This window comes from Gossypium hirsutum, chromosome A09, assembly GCF_007990345.1.
Source record: "Gossypium hirsutum isolate 1008001.06 chromosome A09, Gossypium_hirsutum_v2.1, whole genome shotgun sequence".
Lineage (NCBI taxonomy): Eukaryota > Viridiplantae > Streptophyta > Magnoliopsida > Malvales > Malvaceae > Gossypium > Gossypium hirsutum.
In genome coordinates, this window is record NC_053432.1 from 60,994,446 (window position 1) to 61,006,323 (window position 11,878).

At 28.1% G+C, this 11,878-nt stretch overlaps 2 protein-coding genes across 2 annotated transcripts; one reads left to right on the forward strand and one right to left on the reverse strand.

Annotated features, from left to right (window-relative positions):
• Positions 1-1,453: 1,453 nt before the first annotated feature.
• On the forward strand, positions 1,454-7,115 carry LOC107889032 (glucan endo-1,3-beta-glucosidase 7). Its single transcript, XM_016813326.2, has 6 exons — positions 1,454-1,575; positions 1,751-2,046; positions 2,438-2,806; positions 4,711-5,034; positions 5,109-5,373; positions 6,776-7,115. The coding sequence occupies exons 1-6, from the start codon at positions 1,521-1,523 to the stop codon at positions 6,811-6,813; spliced, it is 1,347 nt and encodes a 448-aa protein (XP_016668815.1). The 5' UTR covers positions 1,454-1,520; the 3' UTR covers positions 6,814-7,115.
• Positions 7,116-8,559: 1,444 nt separating this feature from the next.
• On the reverse strand, positions 8,560-9,967 carry LOC107890268 (uncharacterized). Its single transcript, XM_016814745.2, has 2 exons — positions 9,605-9,967; positions 8,560-8,763 (listed from the first exon to the last, which is right to left on the reverse strand). Exons 1-2 carry the CDS (start codon positions 9,844-9,846, stop codon positions 8,697-8,699), a joined length of 309 nt encoding a protein of 102 aa, XP_016670234.2. The 5' UTR covers positions 9,847-9,967; the 3' UTR covers positions 8,560-8,696.
• Positions 9,968-11,878: the final 1,911 nt, after the last annotated feature.

The window sequence follows — 11,878 nt, forward strand, 5'->3', positions numbered from 1 at the left end:
ATTTTTTATTGTTTATGTCTTCATTTGGAGGTATAAGTGGTGGTGGAGCAAGTGTGGCTAGTAGAGTAGGTAGTGGAGCAAGTGTGGCTAGTGGAGTTGATGGTGGAGCAAGTGTGGTTAGTGGAGTTGGTGGTGGCAAATGCTAGAATTTAGTTGAGAAAAGTTTAGGGTGTGGGCTAGGGTTTTTTATTTTGATTTGGGCTTAGAGTTTGGGCCATTGGGTTTTTGATGTAAATTGGGCTTTGGGTAGTTAAGATTTTGAGTTTTGGGTTTAATTTTAATAGGTTAGGTAAGGCTAAATTGGATTTTGATGTAAATGGATTAAAATTGGCCTACAACAATACTTTTTTTTTTGAAAATTTTCAAATACTGATAATCACATTAAATTTCGACTAGATTTAAAATCAAAATAAAACTTGAAAAAGGGCATCAAATTTGTTTGCACCTAACCCAATAGTAATTGGTAGTGATATCTTTTTCAAAACTTTAGAACAAGTCCAATATATATAATTAAACCTTTTAATAAATTTAATTCGTTGTGTATTAAATATTCTTCAAAGATAAAAAAATTATTTTTTTAACATTAATTTTATATTATTTATAAGGAATTGAATCATTAAGAATTGTTTAAAATTAAACTTTGATTATGGGAGTAGCCATTCGACCTGATTCGACTTGAAGGACCACTCAAAAAATGAAAGGATTCGGGTACAAAATAGACCTAAAAAATCAACTTGGACAAAAAATGAAGCCTGTTTTCTAAATAGGTTGAGCCTCGATAAAATTTTTTTGGCCTGAGCTTGGCTCGACCCGAATTTTAAAAAAAAAGAAACTATTGTTATGTTTTGCTACTATTTCTATTGGTTTATTAATGTATTTTGTTGTTATTTTACTGTCATTTCGCTTTTATATTGTTATTATTTTATTGTTATTATTTAGATATTGTATAATTATTATTTTATTGTTAATTTTGCTATAATTTTAAGAGCATTTGCTTGTTAAGCCACAACTATTTTAGTAATATTTAAATATAAATATTTTTTAAATTTATTTTTAATTTTTTAGGAAATACTTATTTTAATGTTTTGTGTGCATTTGTATTATATTTTTTAAAATTTTTTATATAAAAAATATTATAAAAGAAGTTTAATATCAACGGACTGAGTCAAGCTTAAATTTTAACATTTTTTATCCATATGGATAAAATTTTAATCTCATTTTTCAAGTCGAGCTTAAGTCTAAAAATTGAACCTAAAATTTTATTGAGGCTCGACCTGAATCATGATCATTCTACTCAAAACACATAACAAAATGAAATAAAAAATCAACGATAAGATATATTTTATAATTTTTAAAATATTTTATAATTAAACAATCTGATTCAACCGAAAATGGCTATTTAAACTATGCTCACAATGAGCTCTTATATAAACTCATCCATTGCAAGCTTCAAACACTCAGCTTAACAAATAAGCAAGCACACATTCTCATTCTCTCTTTGTATTTCCTTTGTCTCTTTAATGGCTACTTTCTTCTTCTTCTTCCTCTCCTTCCTTATCTTCGTTCACTCCTCAAGTAAGTTTCTTACTCTCCAAAACGACACCGTTTTCCCTTTCTCAAGAAAATGAAATCTCTACACAAAAAAAACAGAAACAGAAACCAAAGAAACTGCATCACTATCAGTTACTTCATTTTCAAGTTCCAAATTTCCAATTAATAATTTTGATTTCTTTTTTTTTTTTGTAAATAGGTGCTGAGCCGTTTATTGGAGTGAACTACGGCCAAGTGGCGGACAACTTGCCGCCGCCGTTAGCCACCGCGGAGCTTCTAAAATCGACGTCGATTGAGAAAGTTAGATTGTACGGAGCGGATCCGGCCATTATCAAAGCTTTGGCTAATACCGAAATTGGGATCGTAATCGGAGCAACTAATGGAGATATTCCTTCTTTGGCTTCCGATCCAAACTCAGCAGTTCAGTGGGTTAACGCCAACTTGTTGCCTTTTTACCCTGATAGCAAAATCATCCTCGTCACTGTTGGCAACGAGGTCACTTTCTAAAAGATTGCCCATTCTTTGCTTTACACTCCCTTAATTTTCTTTTCACATTCTAAGAACATTCTTAAATTTCAGCAAAAGTGAGACCTTTTACCAAAAAGAATCTCAGTTAATATTCTTACTGTCACTTTAAAATGGAAAAATTTTTATTTAAACCCTTTATAGTTTATAAAATTTTAAATTAGTAATAATAAATTTTATTTTTAAACCTTAAAAAAAATTGTCGTAATTTGCAGCTAAAAGTATATTTAATTTTTTAAAAATTAATAAATTAAACTGATGAAATTCAGAACTCTAACACTAACATGAAAATAATTAATAACATATATATATATTTCATTTTTTAGTTCATAAAGGTTGAAATTATTATGAATTTACCCAGGTATTGACTACAAATGACCCGAACTTAGTATACCAACTGCTGCCCGCAATGCAAAATATGCAAAACGCCATTAACGGTGCTTTACTGGGCAAAAAGATCAAGGTCTCAACGGTTCATTCAATGGCAGTGTTGGGTCAATCCGACCCGCCATCTTCCGGGTTTTTTAGACCTAGTTATGAACCCGCATTGAGAGGTTTGCTTCGGTTCCACAGGGACAACGGGTCCCCTTTTGCTATTAATCCGTTTCCCTTTTTCGCTTATCAAAGTGACCCGAGACCCGAAACGCTTGCCTTCTGCTTGTTTCTACCCAACGCGGGACGAGTTGACTGGGTGAGCGGAATCAAGTACATGAACATGTTTGATGCTCAGGTTTTGGTCCCTCCCTACTTTTTTTTTTTGTTAAATTTAGTTTTGATGCTTTTATTATGTTTATATTTTTTTAATTTGGTATTATTAGTAATATTGTTAATCATTTCAATTAAAATATTAACATAAATTTTTCTTGAACAACAAAAAAAATGATAATTTAACATTTAGTAGTTAGAATTAATAAATTTTCTCAACTTAATATCAATTTTTTTTTTCAAATTAATCATTAAAGTTGATAATTTTTCATTTTTGATTAATGTGATAATGTGACACTATAAATTTCTACTATAATATTCCTTAAAATTTAAGTGATAACATGACAAAGCCTCAAAATTTATATATTTGAAAGAATTATAAATTCAGACATTAATTTGAGTCAACATAAATGACAGTGTAGAAGTAAAAACGTAGGACATACGTTAATATACATGAATTCTTTTTTATTTATTTCTTTTTAATTTGTTTGATTTACTTTTCGTTTTTTTTACTTAAACCCAGAATATATATTTATTTATTTCTTTGCGTACTCCAACTTTTTTTTAAGAAAATCTAGTTAAATGTAGAAATTAGGGTTATTTTAGTGCATTTAGTTTAGGAGTTTTTTTTATACATTTACATTAAATTAGATTGGTACTCGTCAATCGGTGGTTGAATCGAGTTTCATAACTTTTTAGTATTTCTTAATAATTATATAATTTGTAACAGAAACATCGATTGGATTGAGAACTGGTAAATAAGACAATAGTGTTCATAAGCTTCTTGGGTTTGATTAAAAAAAAATAAAACTCAATTCAGTAATTATCGAGCTAGCAACTATCGATCGAGCTGAATTCAAGCTTAATAATACTTGACTGAAACAGCTAGCGAACCTTATCGAGCTTTTCATATTTTTATATTGTTAAATTACGTTATTGCCTTTAATATATATTATCAACTCTAAGCTTAATTATTGAGTCGAGCTTAAAGTTTGAGTTCGAGTACAAAAATTGGTAAATGAGCTTAATCGAGCCCGAACTCGAGTAGCTCAATTATATCTTGAGCGGAATTCAAACTTAAAATAAATATTCGATTGAGCTCGAACCAAATATTAAACTCTAAATTTTGAGTAAAGTTTAGGCTAGACTTAATTACACTCTTAAGCTTATCTAGTTGAATCATGATTCTTATGTTTAAGATATAAATGTAAGAAATAACTGGTGACACTAACCCTTAATCAGCATTGATTAATGAACTTTAAGACAACATTTAATTATTTTTAAATTATTCTAAATTATTCTGTAATTTAAAAAAAATATTATTTTTACATAATAAAAATTAAATTATTTTTAATAAAAAATAAAATTTTGGATATACATTTTTAAGTGAGCTAATGAGTCCCTACTAAATCCTAATCACTTTAAATGCATCTTTGGCTTTTTTCATGAAATAATTGAAGGCACCATGACTTATTCAATAATTTTAAGGTTGATTTGCATTTTGTTTTCTCGATTTAAAAATTAGATAAATTAATTTTTATACGTTAAATCAAAAAGTAATTTGATCATTTTGTTAAAAATTCATTTCATTTCTCATGTTAAAAATTGATTTTTGTACATCATGCTATGTGGCTCGCCATGTATCACTATTTGATTATTCTGTTAGTCACACTAATTTTTAATAGTACAATTTGATGAAATTTTTAACAGAAAAAATTAATTTACTCTTTATTCTAAAGTACAAGAACTAATTTGCTTATTTGTTTTAATAGATTAGACAAAATGCAATTTAATTTCTAGTATAAGATACATGAATTTTATAATTCAACCTTAAAAAAAAGAAAGGAGACTATATTCTTACCATAATGTAGTACTTTGCCACTGCTTAGGGCATTTAAATGTTGCTAGTTGGTCCTAATGGTTGTGCAGGTTGATGCAGTGCATTCGGCTTTGAGTGATATGGGGTTCAAGGATGTAGAGATTATGGTTGCCGAAACAGGATGGCCATATAGAGGCGACAGTAATGAAGTCGGACCTAGCATTGAGAATGCAAAAGCCTATAACGGGAACTTGATTGCACATTTGAAATCGATGGTCGGGACACCGTTGATGCCCGGGAAGTCTGTGGATACTTACCTCTTTGCACTCTATGATGAGGACTTGAAAGCCGGTCCCGGTTCTGAACGGGCATTCGGACTTTACAAGCCGGACCTTTCCATGACATATGATGTTGGCATTTCAAACAGTTATCCGGTAAGTGAGCTAATTTATTCATTCGAACCGAAGAAAAAGTTATAATAATGAAAATTTCCTTTTCTATGTTCTAGACTCCATCGACTCTGAAACCGACTGCAACTATTTGGTGCGTACCAAAGGCCGGTATTTCCGATGCTCAATTGCAGTCGAGTCTAGACTATGCATGTGGCCAGGGCATCAATTGCAGTCCGATCCAACCGGGAGGTGCCTGTTTCGAACCGAACACCGTAGCGTCCCACGCTGCTTATGCCATGAACCTTTACTACCAGAATTCCGCCAAGAATCCGTGGAACTGTGATTTCTCGCAGACGGCAACTCTAACATCCCAAAATCCTAGTAAATATACTTCACTCAAACTTCATCTCAGTTGTATAGCATTTTATCTTTTACCAAGGGAGGAAAATCGGTTCAATCAATTTTTTTTCAAATTGATTTAATCGACTTTAACATGAAAAAATTAATCCTATCAACTTTAGTTGAAAGAATAGACCGAACTGGAACTTTAATTCAGTCGATTTTGTCGGTTAACTGATCTTAATTATCGAGTTATGTTATATGATTATATATTTATTATATATTATAAAATACAAACATCTTTTAAATAATTTTAAAATAATATAAAATAAGTTGATTTTTTGTATCAGTTGAATTTCGAAACTCAAAAATCAATAATAACCAAACCCAACTTAGTCATTTCATGGTTCTTATAGGGACATGTTTGTGGTATTTATAACTTAAAAAATATGCTTCCAACACCGGTGTTTAATGCATATAGGCAAATTTCATCCTCCAAACATAAATATAACACTATATATTCAATCCTTCTAGTCCAAATCCAAGCAATAGACCCATAGAAATGGAGATATAGGAAAAGATTATGCTCTTTTGTGGTATTAGTGGTAATAAATTTGTGATATTGAAACATCTAAGTAACTTTAAAATTAAGCTTAGCTAGAGTCTTAACTCAAATGATATAGACATTGTTGTTAATGCAGAAAGACGTGAATTCGAATGCACTGAAGCGCATTATCTTCCTATTTACGGGTTGAGAAGGGGATATGAGTATTTTTAGGCATTATGTCAAAAATAACAGATATGGTTAGAACCTATAATAAGATTGTTCAAAAAAAAGCTTACCTACAAAATTAAGACCCCAAATAATTTTAAAGTTTTTTTAGTTAAAAGTGATATTTATGTTACCAATGGGGTCTCATTTTATCAAATATATATATAAGGCATCCAATAAAAACATGTCACGTTTTTAAAAAAAAAACTGTATTTTGGGATAAAATGAAACTAAACCAATAATTTAAAGATTAATTTTACACAAGAATGAAGTTAGAAATTTTTTTAGGAGATCTAAATTAAATTGTAGTTTTTAATAATCTATATATTTATAATTTTTAAGGGATAAATTAAATTTTTATTATTTTTAAGGGACTAAAAATAAATTTTTATTTTTACTAATTTAAAATTTTAAAATTTTTAAAAGATTTAAATGAACAATTTTCTATTTTAGGGAATCCATGATACGCCACTAAGTTTTCATTTAAGCTTAGAAAATAAGCATCCAATGCCAGTGTTGAATGCATACATAGAAGTGAATATCAAAATATCATTCTCTAATAATATGTATATATATATAACACAACCATATTCGACATTTACATCAAAATCTGAAAAATATTTTAATTTCCTTGTTTTTTTTTTCTAAATGAAAATTTTGGTTTGATTGCAGGTTATAATAATTGCATCTACCCTGGTGGGAGCACTTAGAAAAAGTCAGATAAAATGTGAAGTGAAATTGGAAAAAGAAGAAGGATGGTTAAATATAGGCTGTGAGTACTTTATATTTGTGGGTCTTATTTTAGAAAAACAAAATAGCTTTACCTGTTAAGTTTTTCTCCTTTGATATGGATTTGCTGTCGTCTGTGTTCTTTTTTTTTTTTTTTGGGTTAAAAGAAAAGGGGTCAATGCTTTGACTCGATATCAAATACAGTATGTGGTATTTCTAGAAAATTTCATTCTTCTTCTCCAATTATAAAAAAAAAATAAAAAATAAAAAATCATCTTTTGCTTGTTGCATGTTGTATGTACCTAAATGTATTGTTTTATATATATTCAATGTTTTAGACTAAATTATTCTTTTTTATTATTAAAAATATCATTTATTTTTATTATTAAAAACTAATGTAGTTTACAAAATAATTAAACAGTTACATTTGACTTTTTACATGTATCTCATTCTAATTTCTAAAGTACAAGGACAAATTTTGGACCATAAAAACAGATCAAATCTTTGTAGGAGGATCAGTTTGCTCTTTAATCTAATATAAAGATATTAATTTACCCATTTTTTAGTAAAGATGACAATATGATTTTATCCATATCGTCTCAACCTGATTTATTCAAAGAAAAGGATAATTAAAATGAATGATTTTAATAATAATTAACAAATAAAGAAAGGCAAAAAAGAGTTTTTGTTATCTACCTCAATTTCTCTATTTCAACATCTTCAGTAACATTGCAATTCTAAATGAACACATATACCTTATGTGTGTTAGGCTAATGGTGAATGCCTGAAATGTGATTTGGGTTTAAATTGCACCAATTATATTATTATTTAGATTTTGTTCTCTTTTTATAATTTATAAAAAAATGTTTTTAAATTAAAAAATTATATTTTATTTTAATATATTTGCAAGTGACGTTGACATTATTTGTTAAACCCCAAATGATGGATTTATAGTCCAAAAGTTTAACCTCAAACCAACCCATAATCACATGTCTAATTTTTTTAGATAAAGTTTGATCCAATATGTAGTTTGTTTTTATTTTATAGAAATATAATTTTTTGTGTATGTAATATATAAATGTTAAATGGTGTTATATAAATAATGATTTTAATTGTGTATGAAAATTGAATCAAATTAAAATTGAAAATATACATTTTGAAAAGTTAATTTTTATTTTGGTCAATTTCTGTTAAGTAGTTAAGTGTTTAATGGAAGAGTAAGATTAGATTACAAATTGATAAAATAATAAATTTAACTCTCAACTTTTATACATTATGTCAATTTAATCACAATTTTTTTTAAAAATTAACTATTAACATTTACATATTGTCTCAATTTAGACATAATTATAAATGGTTCAAAAGAATATATAAAAATACATTAAATTTTTAAATATATATATAATAAATTATAAGAAAAAAAATTCCATACAAAGGCTTGGTTGACACAACAACTTGCCAATTTTAAGAGCTGAGAAGTTACATGATACGCTTCAAAAGTATATCAAAATATTACTTGAATCAAAATTGAATCGAATTTTTTAATTGAGTTATAGCTCGATTGGAATGAGTATTATTGTCAATATAATAGAATGTGGATTTCAGTGCGCTAAAACGCATTATCCTCCTATTTATGAGCTAGGGAGGAACTATGGGTAGTTTTAGGTATTGTGTCAAAAAGAACAAATATGATCAGAACCTATAATAAGACTATTAAAAAATCGAGCTTAATTTCTTCAAAAACAAAATTTAAACTTATGAGTACAAAAATTTGCAGCTTAGCAAAAACTGTAATCTGATACAATACATGTTGCTATTAAAACTATATAACTCTACAGAAAATATAATAACCAAAAAGACAAGACTAGTGTTTTAGAGATCTTGGTAATTGCTGTCTTCTACTCCTTTCTCCTTGTAATGGAGGATTAGACCTGCTCAATTTCAAATATATTATTATTATAATAATGAAATTCTTTTCATTTTGAAAGGTAAATTTGTATAGAAGGTCCCTCTACTTTGTATTTTCCTTTATAGTTTGATATTTTTTCCATTAATTGAATAAGATCATTTGACTAATTTTTTTTTTCAAACACATTTTGAATTGTGATGTGATATATATATAGATATTTTTTTATATAATTAAGGTAAATATTATAAAAATTTAACAAAAGTATTATGGAAGCCCCTTTATTAAGAGTTAGAGTGTATTTTGCCTCTTCTACTCAAAAAATTGACTAATTAAGTTATATACGTTAGAGCAAAGAGCAAATTGATCATTCTGTTAAAAATTTTATCAATTTACTTGTTAAAAAGTGGTTTCTATACATCAGCATGAGATACCATGCCACATGTTATTGTTTGATTATTTCGTCAGTCACGCTAGCTTTTAACAATACAAATGAATAAATTTTTTAACATAAATAATCTGTTTACTTTTTGATTTGACATGCATAATGTAAATCTTAATATAGGAGTCTCTATAACACTTTTACCTATAATTTTTCTTTTTTTTTTAAATGCAAAAATTTTCCAACTATAGAAAGAAAGTCAAGATATATATATATATATATATCACATCTATCATATTTTTAAAAATATAAGTCTCCATCAAATTAACAAAAAAAAAAAGAAAAACCCCTCAGAACTGAAAATATACATTTTGAAAAGTAAAGGGAGTAAAAAAATAAAATAATAATAGAGGGGCTAAAAAAAATACATAGTACAGGGACCTTCTATAGAATTTAATACTTTTAAAACAGCAAGAAATTTTACTTGTTTTGTATAGGATTCGAAGTGCTTGGCGGTATTCTTCGGAAACTCGAATCCACCTGTTTTTTGTGATTCAACTTGCCGGATTTCGAAACCCCGAGAACTTGAAACGACGACGACGGCGGTGACGAAGGGTGAGGCTCTGGAACGGGACGAGCAGCGGCTTGTGATTTATGAACTCCAGTTGATAGAAGCATTGAGAGTAGAAGTGTGAGAAGTGTTAAAGCTAAAGAGCGAGCATTCATGGCGGTGTATTGCAAAAACCAAAGAAAAAGAAATGGATTTTTTTTTTTAGTGGGAAAATGATTGAAAAGGAAGATCGTTGGTTTGGTGTTTAATGGGTTAATTCCCAAATTTTGCTGTTTTTATAAAAGAGTACAATCATCCCACATGGAATGGTTAAGTTGGATTGTAGTTTTCTTTTTTATTATTATAAAGAAAACATCAATTTTCTATTAGTTAACTTGATTTAATTCAATTCAATTTGATTATAAAAAAAATCATAAAAAAATAAAATTCTAACAAATTCAAGCACTTAGTCTATGTTATAATTGGCTTAATAAGTTATAAGTGTTCATCCAACAAGTCAACATCGTAGGTGAGTTGAATCCAAATAGAATATCATAAATCCAAATAGAATATCATACTTAAATTTCAGAATCTTTTTAAATCAACATAATTCGAACCCAAATCTGAAATGATTCAAATTTGAATTAAAAAACCCTTAAATTACACTAAACGAAAATGACCCGAACCCTAAACTCGAAATATCCAAATTGAGTGTCGAATTTGAATTAGAAAAACCCTTAAGTTACTCTAAACAAAATAATCTAGCTTAAATGGCAAAATTCTTAAATTACTCTAAATCAAAATGATGCGAAACCAAAATGGCATACTCTAATGATATGAACCCAAACTTCACTAATTAACTTGTATTCATTGAATCCAAAAATTCAACCTGATTAATTATAATCCGAATCGATTATATTCAATTTTATCATAATAGATTAATCATCTAAATCTAGTTCAATTTAAATATGAAGACAATTTGAATTAGAAATAACCTTACCTCGAATGTCAAAATCTGAAATGATTTGAATCCTAAATAGTTCAAAATCAAGACTACCAAAACTTGAAAATTTTAAAATTTGAATTAACCCAACTCAAATTCACTCCATTTTGAAACTAACATGACCTATATCTAATTTACAAATTGCTCGTATAATGCTTTACAATCTAACAATCTTTGTATCAACAATGACTTCTTTTGAGTTAATAAATTATCTTTGAATTTTTTTTTTCAAGAATTTTTTTTAAGTTTTCTTTTAGAAGAGTTTTAACAATCTTTTCAAATTGTAGGGATCATTTTTAAATTTTTTATTGCCAAATTTTCTTTCTTGGGGGAAAATTAGAGTCGCTTGAAGAGGACTTGTGGATTTTTCTTGTTTCCAAGCCTTCTTAGGACTTCTACATGCCACATCCTATTTTTTTTCCATCTATTTTCCTTATTTTATTCTTTATTGTTTTAATCTTTGATTTATTATTCTATTTTAGTTATCTATTTTAACTTCTTTATCTGATTTGGATTAAATTGCATTTCAGGTTGTGCCAAAACCTAAATTTTTTTCCGAACATCTAGAAACTTAAGTTAAATCCGCGGCTTGAACAAACTTTATTACTTTCTTCTTTTTATCTGTCCGTTTTAATTGAGATTGCGTGCTTTATTTAAATTTTTATATCAACGATGATATATTTAATTAAAAAAATTAAAGTAATTAATTTAATCTGATAACTTTTACATCAACAATGATATGATATCCAAAAAAAAAAATATCTAAAATAGGGATCAAGTGAGAACATGTGCATTGCTTTGACTGTTGCATGATGGAACTCTGACTTGCTGATTTGGTAAACACTTAGAATACAATGGGTGTTTTTTCTTTTGGGGGTGCAGAGGGGGTCATGTGATTAAGCACGTGATTATTTATTAATTTTCATTGGGGACATAAAAATGTTTTGGTTTTTAAATATTCTTAATGTTGGATCTCTACAGTTAACAGCTGTTAAGAAAAAAAATTGAAAAAAAAGGAAAGCTTTAATACTTGTTTTGACCCCCTTATTGTTGGTGAAATTTTTATTTTGGTCCTTTTATTTTATTTTATTATCGTTTTTCTCCTTTAATTACCTTCATTTTGTCCCTTGTGTTAGTCCATTTACCATTTTTGTTTTTAAAAAACCCACGCGTTCATGTGTTTGTCAGTTGATAATAGACTTAAT